The sequence below is a fragment of the Passer domesticus genome, chromosome 3 (genome assembly GCF_036417665.1).
Source record: "Passer domesticus isolate bPasDom1 chromosome 3, bPasDom1.hap1, whole genome shotgun sequence".
Lineage (NCBI taxonomy): Eukaryota > Metazoa > Chordata > Aves > Passeriformes > Passeridae > Passer > Passer domesticus.
This window is the reverse complement of record NC_087476.1, coordinates 2,298,406-2,321,217: the sequence shown is the minus strand read 5'-3', so window position 1 is coordinate 2,321,217 and position 22,812 is coordinate 2,298,406. Positions and strand designations below refer to the sequence as shown.

At 42.3% G+C, this 22,812-nt stretch overlaps 1 protein-coding gene across 8 annotated transcripts in view; it reads right to left on the bottom strand.

Moving 5' to 3' along the window:
* The window catches only part of FZD3 (frizzled class receptor 3), a 66,635-nt gene that overhangs the window by 18,200 nt on the left and 25,623 nt on the right, over positions 1–22,812 (bottom strand). For all 8 annotated transcript variants that reach the window (XR_010357851.1, XR_010357850.1, XR_010357852.1 and 5 more), the window contains 2 exons: positions 12,544–12,740; positions 9,911–10,928 (listed from right to left, as the gene is read on the bottom strand). Coding sequence is in view for 4 of the 8 variants with exons in the window: in XM_064411542.1 (XP_064267612.1) it covers positions 9,911–10,928; positions 12,544–12,740 (1,215 nt within the window). In the remaining 4 variants the exon portion in view is untranslated. The remainder of the gene's footprint in view (positions 1–9,910; positions 10,929–12,543; positions 12,741–22,812) is intronic.

The following is a 22,812-nucleotide window of genomic DNA, read 5'->3' as shown; positions in this document are numbered from 1 at the left end:
AATTTATTACTATCAATATAATAAATAAATATTAATAGATTATTATTATTATTATTACCATTCTCATCTATTCACTCAGTTTTTGTTGCTGCTTTAATCACAATTAAATAATTTATTATTATTAATACAATAAATAAATATTAATAGATTTATTATTATTATTATTATTATTATTTTAAAAATAACCATTCTCATATATTCACTCAGTTTTTGTTGCTGCTTTAATCACAATTAAAGAATTTATTATTATTAATATAATAAATGAATATATTATTATTATTGTTATTATTATTATTATTATTATTATTATTAATTAACCATTCTCATCTATTCACTGAGCTTTTGTTTCTGCTTTAATCACAATTAAAGAATTTATTATTATTAATATAATAAATAAGTATTAATATATTATTATCATTATTATTATTATTATTATTATTATTAATTAATTAATTAATTAACCATTCTCATCTATTCACTGAGCTTTTGTTTCTGCTTTAATCACAATTAAAGAATCCCTGGGAAAAAAGAACCACAATTCCTTAACTCCTTCCTTAATCCCCCCAATTCAAGGCTGCTCATTAAATATTTATTAATTAATAATTGATTTTTTCCAGGAGAAATTCCCTGTATCCACTGCTAGCAAACACTGCAGTTCTGCCACCAATAATGTTCTTTTTATGAGGGGGAAATCAACCTAAAAAAAAGTTTATTTTTTTGTGAATTAAATTCACAACATTCCGATTTGCTTGTGATTAATATGGAAAAATTTTAATTGGAATTAAATATTTAATTTTTTTTCCTTTAAGATGGAATAATTTCATGCAGCACAAAGCAGATTGAAGGAAACCATCACCTCTCCCGAGAGGAATTCTGAACAAGAACGACGAAGGAGGAAAATTCCGGATTTACCAAAATCCCTGAATTTATTTCTTTATTTATTTCTTTATTGATTCATTTCTTGTGAAGGGAGCTGAGAATTCCCCGGCAAGGCTCTCGCCTGCAGCCAGACGGCAAAGCAGCTGGGGGAAAGCAGGAGAGGAGAAAATGGGGGGAAATGGGAAAAATGGGGAAAAATGGAGGAAAAATTTGAATTTTTGTGCACAAAAATGGAGAAATTCCATCCCAATTTGAGCAGCTCTGCAAGGCCACAGGGTCTGAGGGTCAGGGATTAATTCTTGACAATTTTTCTTGGGGTTTGTTTTGTTTCAGATTAATTTCACCCTTGAGGAGTGGAGAAAATGGGGGGAAAATGGGAAAAAATGGGGAAAAAATCTGAATTTTTGTCCACCAAAATGGAGAAATTCCATCACATTTTGAGCAGCTCTGCAAGGCCACGGGGTCTGAGGGTCAAGGATTAATTCTTGCAGGTTTTTCTTGGTGTTCCTTTTCTTTCAGCACAATTTTACCACTGAGAGTGGGGAAAATGGAAAAAAAATGGGGAAAAATGGAATTTTTGTGCACAAAAATGGAGAAATTCCATCCCAATTTGAGCAGCCCTGCAAGGCCACGGGGTCTGAGTGTCAATAATTAATTCTTGCAGATTTTCTTGGGGTTTCTTTTCTTTCAGCACAATTTTACCACTGAGAGTGGAGAAATTGGGGGGAAAATTGGAAAAAATGGGGAAAAAATCTGAATTTTTGTGCACAAAAATGGAGAAATTCCATCCCAATTTGAGCAGCCCTGCAAAGCCACAGGGTCTGAGGGTCAGGGATTAATTCTTGCAGATTTTTCTTGGTGTTTGTTTTGTTTCAGACAAATTTCACCCCTGAGGAGTGGAGAAAATGGGAAAAAATGGGGAAAAAATGGGGAAAAATGGAATTTTGGTGCACAAAAATGGAGAAATTCCATCACAGCTCGAGCAGCTCTGCAAGGCCACAGGGTCTGAGTGTCAGGGATGAATTCCTGCAGATTTTCTTGGGGTTTCTTTTGTTTCATCACAATTTTACCCTGAGGATTGGAGAAAATGGGGAAAATGGGAAAAATGGGGAAAAATGGAATTTTTGTGCACAAAAATGGAGAAATTCCATCACGACTCAATCAGCTCTGCAAAGCCCCAGGGTCTGAGTGTCAGGGATTAATTCTTGCCGATTTTTCTTGGTGTTTGTTTTGTTTCAGACAAATTTCACTCCTGAGGAGTGGAGAAATTGGGGGGAAAATGGGAAAAATGGGGAAAAAATGGAATTTTTGTGCACAAAAATGGAAAATTCCATCCCAATTTGAGCAGCCCTGCAAAGCCACGGGGTCTGAGTGTCAGGGATGAATTCTTGCCAATTTTTCTTGGGGTTTCTTTTCTTTCAGCACAATTTTACCCTGAGGATTGGAGAAAATGGGGAAAATGGGGAAAAAATTGGAATTTTTGTGCACAAAAATGGAAAATTCCATCCCAATTTGAGCAGCCCTGCAAAGCCACAGGGTCTGAGGGTCAAGGATGAATTCTTGCAGATTTTCTTGGGGTTTCTTTTGTTTCAGATTAATTTCACCCCTGAGGAGTGGAGAAAATGGGGAAAAATGGGGAAAAATGGGGAAAAATGGAATTTTTGTGCACAAAAATGGAGAAATTCCATCACGACTCGAGCAGCCCTGCAAGGCCACAGGGTCTGAGTGTCAGGGATGAATTCTTGACAATTTTTCTTGGGGTTTCTTTTGTTTCAGACAAATTTCACTCCTGAGGAGTGGAGAAATTGGGGGGAAAATGGGAAAAATGGAGAAAAAATGGAATTTTTGTGCACAAAAATGGAGAAATTCCATCCCAATTTGAGCAGCCCTGCAAAGCCCCAGGGTCTGAGTGTCAGGGATTAATTCTTGCAGATTTTCTTGGGGGTTCTTTTGTTTCAGATTAATTTCACCCCTGAGGAGTGGAGAAAATGGGGGGAAAACTGGAAAAAATGGGGAAAAAATGGGGAAAAATGGAATTTTGGTGCACAAAAATGGAGACATTCCATCACAATTTGAGCAGCCCTGCAAGGCCACGGGGTCTGAGTGTCAAGGATGAATTCTTGCAGATTTTCTTGGCGTTTCTTTTGTTTCAGGTGAATTTCATCCCTGAGGAGTGGAGAAATTGGGGGGAAATGGGAAAAATGGGGAAAAAATGGAATTTTTGTGCACAAAAATGGAGAAATTCCATCACGACTCGAGCAGCTCTGCAAGGCCACAGGGTCTGAGGGTCAGGGATTAATTCTTGCAGATTTTCTTGGGGTTTCTTTTGTTTCAGATTAATTTCACCCCTGAGGAATGGAGAAAATGGGGGAAATGGGAAAAATGGGGAAAAAATGGAATTTTTGTGCACAAAAATGGAGAAATTCCATTGTGACTGAATTAGCCCTGCAAGGCCACAGGGTCTGAGTGTCAGGGATTAATTCCTGCCAGTTTTTCTTGGGGTTTCTTTTGTTTCAGACAAATTTCACCCCTGAGGAGTGGAGAAAATGGGGGGAAATTGGGAAAAAATGGGGAAAAAATCTGAATTTTTGTGCACAAAAATGGAGAAATTCTATCATGACTCAATTAGCCCTGCAAAGCCACGGGGTCTGAGTTAAGAATTAATTCTTGCAGATTTTCTTGGGGTGTGTTTTCTTTGAGCACAATTTTACCCCTGAGGAGTGGAGAAAATGGGGGGAAAATGGGGAAAACCTGGAATTTTTGTGCACAAAAACGGAGGAATTCCATTCCCTTCACCCCATTCCACGGTGGCAGGGCACCTCAAAGACCCCGAGAATGCAGAATAAAATCAAAAATGCGCCATGCTCAGCTCCAAAGGTGCGCTCTGCAAACGGGAGGGGAGAAAAGGCTGAATTCCTGAGCTGAAATCACCAGCAGGGCTTTAATCCCACGGGGATTTTAATCCTAAAATTAACATTTCTTGCTCAGATCACGCATTGAAATTTGTGTGAAAATGTCAGTGTGAACAGGAATAAAATTTTATTTTAATAAATGAACAGCAGCCAGGGGTGGGAGGGAGTGGGTGAAAAAAAAAAGAAATTAAATTTTTATTTATTTATTTATTTTTTATTTAAATTTAATTAGATTTCATTTATTTATTTTTATTTAACCATAATTAAATTTTATTTATTTATTTTTATTTAAATTTAATTAAATTTTATTTATTTATTATTTAAATTTAATTAAATTTTATTTATTTAATTATTTTTATTTAAATTCAATTAAATTTTATTTATTTATTTTTATTTAAATATAATTAATTTTATTTATTTATTATTTAAATTTAATTTTATTTATTTATTTTTATTTAAATTTAATTAAATTTTATTTATTTATTTTTTATTTAAATATAATTAAATTTTATTTATTTAGTTTTTATTTGAATTTAATTAAATTTTATTTATTTTTTATTTAAATTTAATTAATTTTATTTATTTATTTTTTATTTAAATATAATTAAATTTTATTTATTTTTTAAAATTTAAATATAATTAAATTTTATTTATTTATTTATTTTTTATTTAAATATAATTAATTTTATTTATTTATTTATTTTTATTTAAACTTAATTAAATTTTATTTATTTATTTATTTTTTATTTAAATGTAATTAAATTTTATTTATTTATTTAATTTAAATTTAACTTTATTTATTTATTTTTATTTAAATTTAATCAAATTTTATTTATTTATTTATTATTTAAATATAATTAAATTTTATTTATTTATTTATTTTTATTTAAATTTAATTACATTTTTAAATTTTATTTATTTTTTATTTAAATTTAATTAAATTTTATTTATTTATTATTTAAATTTCCCACAGCCAGGCCTCAACTTGGAATGAAACATAAAAAAAAAAAGGTAAAAAAATGGGATTTCCTATTTTTATTACAGATAAAAACGACATTTACCATTACCTCATCTTAATAATTAAGCTCAGAATAATTAACTTCCTCAAAACCCCACTTTGAATTTATTTTAAGGAGGAGATCAGAAGGAAAAGGAGAAGATTTCGAGACAAGCACAGGAACTGCCTCAAAGAAAGGAGTGAAAATTCATTTTAAATCAGATTTTTCCTGCAGAAAAACTCCTCTGTGCCCGCAGCAAAGTGGAAAAATCTCCCCAAATCTCCCCAAATCTCCCCAAATTTCCATTTTAGGGGCTCAGCAAAAACCTTCTTTATTTATTTTTTCTGGAATGATCCAAGCAAGGCCGGGCAGGATCGAAAAAGTGAATTAAAAACGGAATTTATTCTGATTTTTGAAGGGGACTGACTGCACTTTTCCCACCTTTTTTCCCAGAATTTTTCACCAAAAATCCCAAAATTAAAATTAATCCCAGAGTGACGTCTTGAAAAAAATCAGGAATTCCTGGGATTCTCTTCCCAAGGGCTCCCACGAGAGCTGCAAATCCCTTGGAAAGGTTCATTTTCATTTTTTTTTAATTTTTTATATTAAATTTGAAGCTTTTCCCAGCAGCTCAGGGCTGAGGCCGGCCCTGAAGCATTTACAGAAATTGTGGGATCTGTTCGGGTTTGGATTGGAGAGAAATTAATCCTAAACTTTCTGTATTTTGCAGAAAATCGGATTTTTTCTGGATTTTTGAACCCTGATTTTCACGGGATAAATGCACATTACACACAGATTTGGGATAAATTTCACTCAGTCAAAAATTGATTTTTTCTCCATTTTTGAACCTTGATTTTCATGGGATAAATGCACATTAAAGCAGATTTCACTGAGGCAAAAATCAGATTTTTTCTCCATTTTTGAACCCTGATTTTCAGAGAATAAATGCACATTACACGCAGATTTCACTCAGTCAAAAATTGATTTTTTTCTGGATTTTTTCACCCTGATTTTCACAGGAGAATTCACATCACAAGCAGCTTTGGGACAGATTTCACTGAGTAAAATCAGATTTTTTCTGGATTTTTGAACCCTGATTTTCACGGGATAAATCCACATTACAAGCAGATTTCACTGAGTCAAAAATCAGATTTTTTCTCCATTTTTGAACCCCTGATTTTCACAGGAGAAATGCACATTTCAAGTAGATTTCACTGAGTCAAAAATTGATTTTTTCTGGATTTTTGAACCCTGATTTTCACAGCAGAAATGCACATTAAAGCAGATTTCACTGAGTCAAAAATCGATTTTTTCTGGATTTTTGAACCCTGATTTTCACGGGATAAATGCACATTAAAGCAGATTTCACTGAGTCAAAAATCAGATTTTTTCTCCATTTTTGAACCTTGATTTTCACAGGAGAATTCACATTACAAGCAGCTTTGGGATAAATTTCACTGAGTCAAAAATCAGATTTTTTCTGGATTTTTGAACCCTGATTTTCAGAGAATAAATGCACATTACACGCAGATTTCACTCAGTCAAAAATTGATTTTTTTCTGGATTTTTGAACCCTGATTTTCACAGGAGAATTCACATCACAAGCAGCTTTGGGATAAATTTCACTGAGTCAAAAATCGATTTTTTCTCCATTTTTTCCCCCTGATTTTCACAGCAGAAATGCACATTAAAGCAGCTCTGGTTTACCTGACCAAACTCTCCACTTGGGAATATTTCTAATTTTGGGAATATTTTAATTTTGTGAATATTTCTGATTTTGGCAATATTTTAATTTTCTCCACATTCCTGATTCCAATAGGCAAACAAACCCAGTTTCTGGTTTTTACCTGACCAAACTCTCCACTTGGGAATATTTCTAATTTCAGAAATATTTCTGATTCCAGGCAGCCAAACAAACCCAGTTTGTGTTTTTACCTGACCAAACTCTCTACATGGGAATATTTTAATTTTGGGAATATTTCTCATTTTGGGAATATTTCTAATTTTGGAATATTCTAATTTTCTCCACACTCCTGATTCCAGCCCCCAAACCAAGGCAGTGTCTGGTTTTTAGCTGACCAAACTCTCCACTTGGGAATATTTCTAATTTTTGAAATATTTTAATTTTGTGAATATTTCTGATTTTGGGAATATTTTAATTTTGGGAATATTTCTCATTTTCTCCACATTCCTGATTCCAGCAGCCAAACAAACCCAGTTTGTGTTTTTACCTGACCAAACTCTCCACCTGGGAATATTTCTAATTTTGGGAATATTTTCATTTTTTTCAATTTCCTCCTGATTTAAAGCTATTTTTCACTACCATGAGCTAAGGATGAAATCATTTCCCACCCCCAGCTTGGGGAATCTGCTTCAGTTACAAATCTGGATTTTTTAAGATGGGAAACCTGCTTAGTTGGAGAGGAAAAACAAAATTTTGCCTCCTCAAAACCCTCGTGATTTTATATATGCTTAAATTTCAATTATTTCAGTATTTAAATAAAGATTTTGATTGAGCACACGGAAATTAATCAAGATGAAGCCACGTGTCCCTTTATTTTTTTTTTTAATTTTCTCTTTGTTTTTATGGATGAGATTAAAACCTGCAGCAGTGAAAACTCAATTAAACCAGTGGAACTGCACACACCCAGTGCCACAGATTTCCTGCCATAAAAATGAGTCCCACCCTAAAAAAAAACCCAAAAAAACCCCTCAAAAAAACCCAAAAAAAAAAAATAAACCAACCACAAAAAAAAAAAAACAAAACAAACCAAAAAAACCCAAAAAAACCCCAAAAAACCCAAAAAAACAAAACAAAAAAACCCCCAAAAAAACCCCCCAAAAAACCCCAAAAAAAAATTAAAAAAAAACAACCACAAAAAAACCAAAAACCAAAAAAAAACCCCAAAAAACCTCAAAAACCCAAAAAAACAAAACAAAACAAAACAAAAAAAAAACACAAAAAAAACCAAAAAAACCAAAAAAAACCCCCAAAAAACCCCCACAAAATAAAGAAAAAAAATTTTAAAAAAACCCAAAAAAACCCAAAAAAGAACCCAAAAAAACCCAAAAAAACAAAACAAAACAAAAAAAAATAAACCAAAAAAACCCCCAAAAAAACCCAAAAAAAAACCCACAAAAAAAGAAAAAAAATTAAAAAAAAAACCACCAAAAAAACCAAAAAACCCCCAAAAAACCCCCAAACCAGGGAGGGTTAAAAGGCAATACAAGGATTATTCTCGAGCCTCAGCCAAACCTTTAAGTGATATTTTATTGCAATAAAATGTGAGCTGTGATGACTCAGCTGGTGTTTTAACTGCTTCAGAGCCAAAATGTTAATTTTTAAATATTTCTATTTAAATGTTCATTTTTAAATATCCCTCTGCGTGCAGCTGCAAAACCCTCAGGAAATAAGGTTCATAAATAAAGTTTCCTTCAAATAATTTGCAAAATTATTAAGGAATGTCGTTCCAAAAGCAGGCAATTAATCCCTAAAATATTTTCTTTTCAACCTCAGCTGAATGGAGAGTGGAGAGTTTGAGCTCAGGGCTCGGAGAGGATTCTGTGCCTGTGAGAACTCAGTTAAACCCAGCAGAAAAATCTCAATTCTTGGGAAAATAAAAACCCAAAGGTGGTGAGCTGCAAGTTCTGGTTTTCTTCAGAAGATGCTTCAGGGCAGATTTTATACAGAAAATGAAGAGAAAACCTCCAGGCCATCGAAGCCCCAGATGAGCAAGAACTTCCACCTAAAACACCAAAATTCCTCCCAGGAAAACCTCCAACGACCAAAAATAAAGTCAGCAATTCCTGGCCTTGAGGTTGGTTTAAAGGAACATCTTTACACCCAGGGGAAATCACCAAGCAGCTGATGGAACCTGGGACACCCAACCTGAGGAATGATCCCGATAATCTGAATGTGGCAGCAACTTTTTTTAATAGGAACGGCAGTTTTGGGTGAGGAACTCGACAAGGAACTCTCCCCTGGCAGCTTCCTGCAGGAATTTCTTCCCACTCTGAGGAGGTTTTTCCCCATCACCCACCCCATAAATCCTCCCTGAGACCCCCCCAGGCTGCTCAGCCCGAGCAGGACCACAGGGCAGCCACAGCCCCTCCTGCCTGGGCTTCTCAAACCACCCCTGTACTCAAAAATCCAACTTCTGCTGGTTTCACCACCCAAGGTCTGCTCCCTGCAGAGCTTCAGCTGCTTGAGCTCGGCTGCCCTGGCTGGGATGGGGCTCTCAGGGCCCTCCTGGGGCTCTGGGGGGAGGTTCCAGAGGGAAGGGCTCCATCCCCAAGGACACAGCACCTCTGTGTGAGCAGCACTTGTGGCTGTGACAGACACAACCCCGGCCAAGGGAGGGACAACTCCGCTCCCAGCATCTCCTTTGAGTGCAGAGAGCCCCAAAAGGTCTCTGGAGTCAGCCCAGGGCTCACATTCCAAGTGATTCCACTGCCCCAAATCCGCCACCTTCACCCCTTCCGGAGGGTGAAGAATCCATTTTCCCCCCAAAAAATCCAGATTTTCTACGTTCACAAGTCTAAAAGGACGAGGGAAGGGAAGGGAAGGGAAGGGAAGGGAAGGGAAGGGAAGGGAAGGGAAGGGAAGGGAAGGGAAGGGAAGGGAAGGGAAGGGAAGGGAAGGGAAGGGAAGGGAAGGGAAGGGAAGGGAAGGGAAGGGAAGGGAAGGGAAGGGAAGGGAAGGGAAGGGAAGGGAAGGGAAGGGAAGGGAAGGGAAGGGAAGGGAAGGGAAGGGAAGGGAAGGGAAGGGAAGGGAAGGGAAGGGAAGGGAAGGGAAGGGAAGGGAAGGGAAGGGAAGGGAAGGGAAGGGAAGGGAAGGGAAGGGAAGGGAAGGGAAGGGAAGGGAAGGGAAGGGAAGGGAAGGGAAGGGAAGGGAAGGGAAGGGAAGGGAAGGGAAGGGAAGGGAAGGCAAGGGAAGGGAAGGGAAGGGAAGGCAAGGGAAGGGAAGGCAAGGCAAGGCAAGGCAAGGCAAGGCAAGGCAAGGCAAGGCAAGGCAAGGCAAGGCAAGGCAGGGCAAGGCAATCAAAGGGAAGGGAAGGCAATCAAAGGGAAGGGAAGGCAAGGCGAGGGAGGGGAAGGCGAGGGAGGGGCGGTGCTGCTCACCTGGAAGGGACAGGGGATGTGGTACTCGCGGCAGCGCTCCTGCACCCACGTGGTCTCCCACACGCCGCGGTAGGCCTGCTCGTAGAAGTAGCAGCCGATGACCACCAGCAGGGGCACGAGGTAGAGCACGCTGAAGACGCCGATGCGGATCATGAACTTCACCAGCTTGTCCTGGTTCTCCTTCTCCAGCGGGATCTCGATGCGCACGCGGTTGAGGGAGATGATCCCGGCCAGCAGCAGGGACACCCCCACCACCACGTAGAGGCACAGCGGCGCCAGCACGAAGTAGCGCAGCGCGTCCACGTCGTAGAGGCCGACGAAGCACACGCCGCTGATGTTGTCGCCCTCGATCTTGTTCATGGCCAGCAGGATGATGGTGAGCGTGCCCGGGATGCCCCAGGCGCTGGCGTGGAACAGCAGCGCCTTCTTCTCGATGGCCTCGCTGCCCCACTTGGGCACGGCGGCCAGGAACCAGGTGATGGTGAGGATGACCCACCAGACGCTGCCGGCCATGGTGAAGAAGTAGAGCACCATGAAGAGCATGGTGCAGGCTTTGTTGTGGGAGCCCTGCGTCACGGTGGACGCCTTGTACTGCGAGGGGCTGGAGGCGTTGCAGGCCACGCGGTCCTCCAGCAGGAAGCCGATGAAGAAGATGAGGGACACCATCATGTAGCAGACGGCGTAGAAGATGATGGGCCTCTCCGGGTAGCGGAAGCGCGTGACGTCGATGAGGAAGGTGAGGAAGGTGAAGAGCGTGGCCGAGAGGCAGACGATGGAGATGACGCCGATGAAGTAGCGGGCGAAGGACAGCTCCTCCCGGCGGAAGTACATGTTGGGGCAAGGGGGGGAGCAGTCGCGCACCCTGAGGAAGGAGTAGCCCAGCTCCGGGTCGATCTTCAGCTCGCGGGGACACCAGAAGCCATAGTCCCTCTGCACGGCCATCGGCGCCTCCTCCGTGGGCTCGCCGGCCAAGTTGAGGTCAACCAGGCGAGGGTAGGGCTCGTCGCAGTCTGGGAACCTAAGGAGAGGGGTTTACAAGGAGTGTACTCACGGTTTACAAGGAGTTTACAACCTCATGTCACACAGAATTCACAGAGTCACAGCTTGGAAGAGACCTTCAAGACCATGGAGTCCAATCCATGCCCTCAACACCTCGACCAAAACATCAAGTGTCACATCCAGGCTTTGTTAAACACATCCAGGCTTTGTTAAACACATCCAGGGATGGGGGCTCCACCACCTCCCTGGGCAGCCCATTCCAGAACTTTCCATGAAAAACTTTTTCCCAATGTCCAACCTGACTGTGTGCTCTGGTTGTGTCAGTGCTGCCTGGAGAAAGAGCCCAGCCTGGCTACAGCCACATTTCAGGAGCTGCAGAGTGATGAGGGCACCCCTGGGTCTCCTTTTCTCCAGGCTGAGCACCCCCAGCTCCCTCAGGGGTTCCTCTCAGGGTTTGTGTTCCCCTCTCCAGCCTCGTTGTCCCCTCTGGATGTGCTCCAGGTTCTCAAGGTCCTTCCCAAACTGCGGGGCCAGAGCTGGGCATGGCACTGGAGCTGTGCCCTCAGCAGGGCTGAGAGCAGGGGAAGGATGATCTCCCTGCTCCTGCTGGCCACACCATTCCTGAAGGATCCACAAGAATCCACAAGAATCCACAAGAATCCACAAGAATTCCACAAGAATCAGGATTTCTAGGTGTGACTTCAGACAATCCAAAAAACGAGGAATCCATCAAATTCTGCACTACGTAGTCACAAACTCATCCTGCCACACAACATCGAAACTATAAAATAAGTCTAAAAATAAAACAGGTGAGGAGCCCATTTGGGATTTAAGATTTAAGGTAAGGATGCAAAATCCATCCCAGGAAATCTGTGGATTCAAGCCTACAGCAGCAGGATTTTAAAAACATTTAAAAACCTTTCCTAAGCAACTGCACAGACAGGGCAGTGGGGTGGTGACACCAAAATTCCAACTAGCACTGCCACCAGTTTTAATAAATGGAATTAAGATGAAGACATTTGTGTGGCTGACACCAGCATTAATAAATGGAGTGATGGTGGAGATGGTTGTGTAAATAAAGCTCTGACTGGAGGATGAGCACTGCTGGAGTTTGAAGGAGAGATTGGAGCAATCCCAGTAACCCATCCTCTGACTTATTTAACTAAAATAATTTTAATTGTTTTTCTCTCCAGTCCATCTGCAAACTATTTCTTCCTCAGTTTCATTAACTGTTGAAATCACAAAAAAACAACACAGCATGAAGACACTGCTTTTAATTTCATGCATGTCCTGTCTCAAACAGCTTGGAACACCACTGGGTCGTTTTTCCATAAATTTATTTGTGCGATGTAAAGCTGAACGCAGCTGTTTGCAGCTCAGCAAGGGGTACATGCCCTGCAAACAGCTTGGAGGCTTCCCCCTCATCAAACCCAGCCAATTTTCAGCTGATCTCACGGGCAGAAATGGGAACTCACTTCCCACCTCAGGAAATGCTGCTGGAAAGTGGGAAGGAAAACACGGCCGCGTGCGACGGAAAACGTTTAAACACCTGGATTTTACAGGCTGTAAAACATCCTGCATGGGGTTCATTTTATCCTGAAATTTAAAAAAGATTAAGAAAGGGTTTTTCCCACCTGGTGCACTCCATGTCCTCGGGCCAGGAGACCCCGAACATCTCCATGAGCTTGGAGCACTCGCTGTGGGCGCGCTGGCACAGGCGGCGGCAGGGCAGCGTCACCCGCCCGTACTCCATGCACACCGGGGCGTACAGGGCACACAGGAAGGGTCGGAAATCCCGGGAGCACTCCAGGTTCACCATGGGGTGGAAGGGCTGGCAAGAAAAATTGAAAAAAAAAAAAAAGGAGAATTCAGTAGCTGCAAGCAGCGTTTTGGTGGAATATTTCGCTTTTGTGTCATCGCGACCTGCTGGCTGTTGGGAGAAATGATCATCAGGGTGGAACTCGGGGGTTTATGAACACAGGGGACCACGGGGACAATGGAAATAGGGATGTTTATGTCCTCCATCTGCATTAAAACCAGTGGGAATTAGATGGATAAATCCCCCGAGGGTGGATGTGTCTCTCACTCCCAGCCCGCACGTGCCACCACAGAGAAAAGCAACAACTTCCCAAGAAATTTCTGGGATTCATCCTCTGAACCTCAGAGAGAGAAAAACAACTCTTATCTCATTTGCTGCTGTGCTGTTCACAAGTGGAATGCATTGTTCACCTGAAGGGAATTGATAATTGGATTCTGTGGTTTAATTCACTGAGCAATCCAGGTTGTGTTGGGACTGTCACTGTCACAGTCACGAGATGTTGTGCTCTGGAGTCTTGGCAGATTCAGTTTAAATGTAATGTAATACAGTGTAATATAGTCTAATAAAATAATTAATTAGCCTTCTGAAAGATGGAGTCCTCCTCATCATTTCTCCCGGACATCGGGCAAAACCATCACTGATACATTATCCCACTTATTAAATATTAAATATTAAATTCCCACACAGCCACGGCGCTTCCAGGGCTGTAATCACAGTGAAGGCACAGCCAAGATGTCATTTCTTGCCCAAGCATCAGAAAGCACCGTGAAATCAAAGCCTGAAAAAATAAAAATATGGAAATAAATAACCGGTGTCGTGCTCCTGTGGTGCTTCGTTTTTGGGTGTCGATGAGAGAGAGACTCTCCTTGGGAGAAAATCTGTCAGAGTTGGGTAAATGCAGCTGCTCTGGAGCATTCCTGAAGGATAAAGAAGGAAAAATGAAGAGGACAGGGATTTATGGGTGATAATCCACGTCGTGGTCCAGTGTGGGTTCATTCTGCTCTTGGCTTTTGTGGTTTGTCCTTAAAACTCTCCCAAAATTCATCAATGCTTTATTCCAAATCTCTGTGGCACCCACCACCATCCAAAACCTCACCACCTCTTTGGATAAAATCAATGATATTCCCATGAGAGTGGAATTAGAGAATACTGGAACACATCAGGACTTGCAATTCTGGAATAAAACAAACCCCAGAGTGGAAAAACTTCTGATTTATATTTCAAATCACAGCTCCAAGGGAAAAAGGTGGCTTCATCAACAGCTTTGTTCTATATTTTAGAAAAAGTCCATTATTTGGATACCAGAGCCCAGCAGGATTGAGGAGCAGGAATTGTAATCCCTGGAATTTGCAGCACGGTAGCTGAAGCACAAATGAACCTAAATAGAAATACACATAAATCCTAAATCTTGTTACTGTGCAGCTGAAGAGGAGCTGCAGAAAGATTACATTCTCAAGCAGCAATTTCCTGAGAAGCGTTTTCACCCAATTCAGCATTTTCTTTTGCCAAACTGTGGAGCAGAAGTGATCTAACAGGTAAAAGCAGATCAATTTCTGTGAGCAGAAAATACTGGGAATTATAAGGAAAAGTTTCATTTCTCCCTTACCACCCTTCTACTCTTCCAATCCTTCCAGAAGCTTCCTTCCCTCTGCAAAAGGTTAATTTTGGGAATACAAGACACAACCATGCTATGGTATTAATGTGTTTTTGTTTTCAAGCATCATTATTATTTACAAAATTGATGAAATTCCCTTAATTTCTCAAACTGAAATTCAGCAATAACTTGCAGGAAGAGCAGGATGAACCCCAGAGTTACCAACCAGGAAAAAGGCAGCAGCAGTTGGGAAATATTTACATTTACAGGCTCACGTTACTCAAGGAACTCCTTGGGTTTGGCTGGACGTGTACTTCAGATTTATTTTTATTTCTATATTTATTTGTGAGGATTTATTGCCTACAGCAGAGTTAAAGCCAATGTTTGACCACATGGATCTGAAAATTTGATTTCAGGGAGTTAAAACACCTGCCTGGAAAAGCTGGAGGTAAAAGACTTTACTTGATGGAACGGGAAAATAAAACAAGAACTCCACTTTGATTCTGGTGAGAGTTTAACTTCCCCTCTTTTCAAAAAGCCTTGAAAATGGGAAGATTAAGTCACAACTTTATCAAGAAGAGTTCCTGTTTCCGTGCCTGCCCCAACCCCAAGGTTTTGCCTCCTGCCAAAACTGCAAGTTTTCACAAACCTACTCCTAAATTTCAAATCCTCCTGACAATTCCTCCCCTACTTTCCTCTGACACGCCTCCCACTCAGAAAAATATTCCCAAAATTCCTTTTTTTCCTGCAGTTTCGCCTTTGTTAAAAGATCTGTTTGGTTTTGGTGGGGTTGCAGAGAACCCTTCAGGAGGAGACCTCAGAGCACCCCAAGGTGTGCAAACAGCTCCAGGTGAAGGGCTGCAGGAGGAAACTGCCTCAAGCTGTGCCAGGGGAGCTCCAGGTTGGAATTCAGAGGGAATTTCCTGATGGAAAAGCTGTTAAACACCAGAAGGGGCTGCCCAGGGAGCCCTGGAGCCCCCATCCCTGGAGGGGTCCAAGGAACAACACCCAGCTCTGGGCTGGTGACAAAGTGAGGATCCCTCACAGGCTGGACTCCAGGATCCCAAAAATCTTCTCCAGCCTAAATGATCCTGTGAACTTTAAAATCATGAAGAGGCTGAGCTGGAGAAGAGGAGAAAAAAAATCCCCAAAAACAACTCCTGATAACTCAGAAAAACTGAGATTCACTGGCCCTGAGCCAGCATTTCCATCCCTCTGTAGGCACCCCAAAAATGATCCCCAAATTGTCTTCTCCTGAGATGAAAGGTCACCTCCACCTACTGCTGATGTTGTTCCCCATTAAAAATAAACACGGGGAGATGAAAAGATTCTTTTCATGCTCTTGCCCAAGGAGGCAGTGCAAGTCACGACATCGAGCAGAACAAAAGGCTCTCTGTTCCTGGGATGTGCTTCACAAAACAAAAAAGGAAAAGGGCAGGAGGAGGCCTGGCAGCCAAACTGACGGCAGTGATTCAGTCCTGGGAAATCCCAGAGAAGGAAGAGAGAAATGCTTGCTCAGGAAGAGATCAACTCTTCTGGTCCTTGGCCTTGCCTTGTTGTGACCTTAAAGATGCTCTGGTTGCAGCCACAAAGCTCATCCTCCAAGGGATGAAACCAAAGCAGAGATGGAATATGTCGATTTTTTCTCACTCTAAATAATTTTCTTAGCAATCCTCACTTCTGGTTACAAAGCAAGAGCAGTAACTCAAATTATAAATACACCACACAACAGAGTTCCAATTTCAGCACTGGAGATAATAAACCAAATTATTTTATTTTACGCAGACTGTTATTTAGGAAGTGGCTTTGCAGGATTGAAACCAAATTACTTGGGGTGCTCTTTCCCCCGCTCTGTTTATTTATACATTCTGTTCTTTGATCTGAACAGGAAACATCCTGATAAACTCAGAGGGGGAAGGAGGGAACTTTCCTCCCCTCGGGCTCCTGGGAAGAGAGCGATGCTCTGACTCCATCCCGGGTGGAAGCAGCTGCCTCGGGCACATCCCGAGCTGCTCTTTGTCCTCAATCTCCCGGCCTTTGATGGAGCTCGCTGCTCATTAGGGAAAAAAAAAAAATCGGGAATTGTGTCTCAAAGGGCAAAACGCCCTGGAGAATGGGATCTGCTTTGGATTTAACTGCAGGCAGCTCCTGCTTCCACTGAGCACTTCAGCATCCTGCCCTTACAAGCACAATCGGTTTCCTTGAGACTCTAAAAATTTATTTTCCATCATCCCAGAGCCCTGTGAAGCTCCCTGGATTCCCTGGATCCTGGTGCTCACACTCCAGATGTTTGTTCCAGGTTCACACCTGAGCCGAGGAGCTGCTGGAATAAAACAATAAAATCCAGCCTCAACCCTGGAATAAAACAATCCAGCCTCAACCCTGGAATAAAACAACAAAATCCAGCCTCAACCCTGGAATAAAACAATCAAATCCAGCCTCAACCCTGGAATAAAACAACAAAATCCAGCCTCAACCCTGGAATAAAACAATCAAATGCAGCCTCAACCCTGGAATAAAACAACAAAATCCAGCCTCAACCCTGGAATAAAACAATCAAATCCAGCCTCAACCCTGGAATAAAACAATCCAGCCTCAACCCTGGAATAAAACAACAAAATGCAGCCTCAACCCTGGAATAAAACAATCAAATCCAGCCTCAACCCTGGAATAAAACAATCAAATCCAGCCTCAACCCTGGAATAAAACAATCAAATCCAGCCTCAACCCTGGAATAAAACAACAAAATCCAACCTCAACCCTGGAATAAAACAATCAAATCCAGCCTCAACCCTGGAATAAAACAACAAAATCCAGCCTCAACCCTGGAATAAAACAACAAAATCCAGCCTCAACCCTGGAATAAAACAACAAAATCCAGCCTCAACCCTGGAATAAAACAACAAAATCCAGCCTCAACCCTGGAATAAAACAATCCAGCCTCAACCCTGGAATAAAACAACAAAATCCAGCCTCAACCCTGGAATAAAACAACAAAATGCAGCCTCAACCCTGGAATAAAACAATCCAGCCTCAACCCTGGAATAAAACAATCAAATGCAGCCTCAACCCTGGAATAAAACAATCAAATCCAGCCTCAACCCTGGAATAAAACAATCAAATGCAGCCTCAACCCAAACTGCTGCATCCTAAAGAAAATCAGGGAAAGAGCAGGGATTTGGGGCAGGACTTGGCAGAAAATCAGGGCCATTTCTGCTTTTCCCCACCCACTGTGCCACGAAGCCAAAGGTGGCAGCGAGGGGCCAGGGAGTGAGCTTGTTTCTGCTGGCACCGACCCAGCTCCCCCGGTTCCTCGTGGCCCTGGCACTGCAGAGCCTTTATTCTGATTTCTGAAGGCACAAGGTGGCTTTGCCCGAGCCTGCTCCCAGGGCTGGGTGCCAAGGCACGTTCAGTGAGAATTCCTGGCACGGGGCACATCCCAGCTTACCTCAGCACCTACTTCCCCGGTGGGAAACTGAATTATTTTTTGAATTATTTCTGGTTTCTTGCAGCGCTACAAAGCCAAAAGGGGCACAGCTCTGGCTGCCCGTTGAGCTTTTCCCCTTCAGCATGGAATAAAGCCACTCCAAATTATCTGTATAAAGCTTTTCAATATCCCACATCTCATCATTTGATGGCAGCTGGAAAAATCCTGATGGCAATGAGGATTAGACTGACACTGCACTGCTTTAGGGGCTGGGAAGGGAAAAAAAAATCACTTTTTTTTGCCTTAGCACTAAAATAAATGTCTGCATTTAAATAGTTACTTAAGAAACCCCAACAATTAAACAAAAGACAAGTAATTACTGTGGGTTTAAAAGATATTTTTTCCGTGCTCTAGGTTGAGCTAGGCACTCACCCTGTTTTTTACTGTAAAACCCAAGGCCAATTATTTAACCTGCTTTGCTCTGAGAGGGCAGCAACCATAAAAAACCATCCCAAGCTTTCTGTCTGCAGAAAGGTTAATTTCTGCAGGAAAAAAAACCAAGATGGAAGCAGTTAAAAGCCAGGGAATGACATTAATCTGTGCCTGTAGGTCCAAACAGCGAAGCCATCTGCTCCTGTTCTTTAAAGATCCCTGCTGCATTTTAAATTCCAAAGTTCCTCTGGAAGAGGGCGTCCATCTGTCAGTCTGCACTTCTCCTGGACGGGGGATTTGTGTTTTGGGAGTGGGGGAGCCATTTCCATTGGCAGGGCTGGTGGCAGCTCAGAGGGTTTGGGATTGTTCCTTCCTCTCCTTGTGCCTGCTGTGATGGGTTGGGGAGAATTCCAGAGGGATTTGATCAGGGAAATCACCCACAAATAAACCCAGCACCCTCTGCACTGTGTTTTAGATATTGTTAAATAAAGACATTTTGCCTGGCTGAGGAAGAGACTCTGGGGCAGGAGCTTGTTGTTAAAATCCTGTTTTTTAAACGTTGTTCAAATGCTGTTTTTCACAGGAATGACACATCCCCATCTCCTGCAAGGATGACATTCCCAGTGGGAGTGTGATCACAGCTCCCAGCCTGCTGGGAAAAGCTCCAGGGCTGCTGGCACCGTGGGGAGGGGAAGGAGACCCACACTGAGAATGGAGCAACAACAAGCTTCTCCTTCTCCCTGTCCTCCTTCTCCTTCTCCCTCTCCCTCCCCTTCTCCTTTTCCTTGTCCTTCTCTCTGTCCTTCTCCCTTCTCCTTCTCCTTCTTCTTCTCCTTCCTCCTCCTCCCTCTCCTCCTCCTTCTCCTTCTCCCCCTTTTCCTTCTTCTCCTCCTTCTCCTTTTCCTCTTCCTCCATCTCCTTCTCTTTCTCCCTCTCCTTTCTTCTTCTCCTTCTCCCCTTCCTCCTCCATCTCCTTCTCCTCCTCCCTCTCCTTCCCTTTCTTCTCCTCCTCCCTCTCTTTTTCCACTCTCTCCTTCCCCCTTTCCTTCTCCTTCTTCTGCTCCTCCTTTTCCTTCTCACTCTCCTTCATCTCCTTCTCCCTCTCCTCCTTCTCCTCCCCTCCTTCTCCCATCCCTCCTTCTCCTTCTTCTCCTCCCTCTCCCTCTCCTTCTCCTTCCTCCTCCCCCCTCTCCTCCTTCTCCTTTTCCTCCTCCTCCATCTCCTCCTTCTCCTCTTCTCCTTCTCTTTCTCCTTCTCCCCTTCTCCTTCTCCTCCCTCTCCCTCCATCTCCTTCTCCTTCCCTCTCTTCTCCTTCTTCTCCCTCTCCTCTTTCCTCTTCCTCCCTTCTCCTCCTCTTCCTCCTTCTCCCACCCCTTCTTCTCCTTCTTTTCCTCCGCCCTCTCCTTCCTTCTCCTTCTCCTCCTTCTCTTCCTCCCTCTCCTTCTCCTTCCCTTTCTTCTCCTCCTCCTTCTCTCTCTCCTTCCTCCTTTTCCTCCCTCTCCCTTTCCTTCCTTCCTTCCTTCCTTCCTTCCTTCCTTCCTTCCTTCCTTCCTTCCTTCCTTCCTTCCTTCCTTCCTTCCTTCCTTCCTTCCTTCCTTCCTTCCTTCCTTCCTTCCTTCCTTCCTTCCTTCCTTCCTTCCAATTCCCAGCCAGATCAGTTCTTCACTGCCCAAAGGAAAAAAAAGGAATTTCTCTAAATCACAAATGGGATGGAAAATACAGATAAAACAGCCAAAACTGCTTGCCACTCCCTTGGAATTCTGGAATAAATGCCCTGATGCCTGAAGATTTCTCCAAGCAGGAATCACCATCCTGCCTTCCCCGGCTGCACTCGGGACCAGCAGCTCTTGGGAATTGGTTAAACGAGTGAATTTGGCTGAATTTTGCTCCTAGGAAAAGAAATCTCACCATAATCCTTCAAGGAATATCCACAAAATTTCTGCCCCAGAGGAGGAAAAGCTTTTGGTGGGATTTGTTCAAGGATTTGACACCGACTGGATGGAATTCCCAGCCAGATCAGTTCTTCAGTGCCCAAAGGAAAAAAAGGGATTTCTATAAATCACAAATGGGATGGAAAATACAGATAAAACAGCCGAAACTGCTTGCCACTCCCTTGGAATTCTGGAATAAAGCCCCTGATGCCTGAAGATTTCTCCAAGCAGGAATCACCATCCTGCCTTCCCCGGCTGCACTCGGGACCAGCAGCTCTTGGGAATTGGTTAAACGAGTGAATTTGGCTGAATTTTGCTCCTAGGAAAAGAAATCCCCCCTAAATCCTTCAAGGAATATCCACAAAATTTCTGCCCCAGAGGAGGAAAAGCTTTTGGTGGGATTTGCTCAAGGATTTGACGCTGACACTGGATGGAATTCCCAGCCAGATCAGTTCTTCCTCCCTCTCCTTCCTTCTCATCCTTCTTCTTCTCCTTTCTTCCAGCAGAAGAAAGTGCCCAAAGGAAAAAAAGGAATTTCTCTAAATCACAAATGGGATGGAAAATACAGATAAAACAGCCAAAACTGCTTGCCACTCCCTTGGAATTCTGGAATAAAGCCCCTGATGCCTGAAGATTTCTCCAAGCAGGAATCACCATCCTGCCTTCCCCGGCTGCACTCGGGACCAGCAGCTCTTGGGAATTGGTTAAACGAGTGAATTTGGCTGAATTTTGCTCCTAGGAAAAGAAATCTCACCATAATCCTTCAAGGAATATCCACAAAATTTCTGCCCCAGAGGAGGAAAAGCTTTTGGTGGGATTTGCTCGAGGATTTGACGCTGACACTGGATGGAATTCCCAGCCAGATCAGTTCTTCAGTGCCCAAAGGAAAAAAAAGGAATTTCTCTAAATCACAAATGGGATGGAAAATACAGATAAAACAGCCGAAACTGCTTGCCACTCCCTTGGAATTCTGGAATAAATGCCCTGATGCCTGAAGATTTCTCCAAGAGGGAATCACCATCCTGCCTTCCCCGGCTGCACTCGGGACCAGCAGCTCTTGGGAATTGGTTAAATGAGTGAATTTGGCTGAATTTTGCTCTTAGGAAAAGAAATCCCCCCTAAATCCTTCAAGGAATATCCACAAAATTTCTGCCCCACGGTTACTGCCCAAATTAAACCCCAAAGTACTCAGGGGATAAAATGATGCCTGTCTATGGAAATTCCCCAAAAAAGGGTTTTTTTGGTGTTGGGAAGGAGCAGAGCACGGCCCTGATCCACTCCAGCAATACCCATAAAAAACGTGATGCAAACTGAAGTGAAGAACATCATCTGTGGGATTAAAACTGTACAAATTATTCTGGATAATGAACACAACGTGCCTGCAATGATATTTTTACAGCTGTGCCTCAACCCAGCACTGTTAAATCCATATTTCACGTTGGATGGGAGAGAAAATTTACACCTTTGGGCCTCAAAATTCAGGATATTTCACAGAGAAATGATTTAAATGTATTGTTTAGAACAATTCTAATAAAGATATTATATTTTTTTTCCCCTCATGTTGGTGTTCTGGCTGCACTGCCAGTCCAGGACACTGAGCTGGGTTTTTTTTGGTGGAAGTAATTAAAAATCAAATAATTCAGGATGGTTTTCTGCACAAAGTCTGTCCCCCTGAATGCTGGAATCACAGAATCCTGGAGTGGTTTGGGTGGGAAGGGACCTCAAAGCTCATCCAGGTCCAACCTTGACACCTCCCACCACGCCCAGCCTGCTCCAGCCTGGCCTTGGACACTTCCAGGGATGGAGCAGCCAGGAATTCTCTGGGAATTCCATCCCCACCCTCAGGGGAAGGAATTTATTCCTCATTTCTCTGCATTTACTGGAGCAGGATCCATCCCAATCAAGCTGCTCCATCACCAAACCTCAGCTGGGCAGCACCTCCCATTTAATTCCAGATTTATTCCACCACGGCTTTTCCTTCCCCAAGAATAATTATTTCACAATTTTTAACTCCAGACTATTTTTTTTTGAGGATTCTCAGGGTCTGGAGATTATTTTCAGCCAATTTCCAACAGCAGAAAAGAAAAGCTGCAGCACTCAGCACCCTTCCCATGCATTAACTGGGAAGATGTGGCCAGATCGTGACAAAATCCAGATTTTACTCAGGAAAACCTGGAAATTTACCTGGAATTTTGGGTGGAAAACTAAGAGTGTTTCTCTCAGTGTGCCCTGGGGCTCCAGAAAAAATCACCCTGAACTGTGAGCAAGCCAATAAAGTCACTGCAGAAATAGAAAGTGAGCTTTAGCTGAAGCTCAGGAATAATTTCCCAATTTTGGGATCAGCCATGGAATTCTCCCAACGTGCCACCTGCACAGCTGGACACAAAACCAGGAAATGAGGGGGGTTTGGGGGAAAACTTCAGTTTTTAGAATGAGATTTTCCTTTTTTTTTCATGATTATAATTCTGCAGCAAGCCTGTAGGCTCTGAACAAACACTGGCGGAATTTATTGGATTTATTTTTAATTTTTCGAAGAAATTGTCCATCCCAAAATCGATTTCTTTTACCCAATCAAGGAATTACAAACAGGCCTCTCCATTCACCAGACAACAATACAGAACAGAAAACTTGAGACTGAGAACGCCCCAATTTACTCCAACGGATTAAACGCAAATTAATTTACGCTTCCAAATAGAGGAA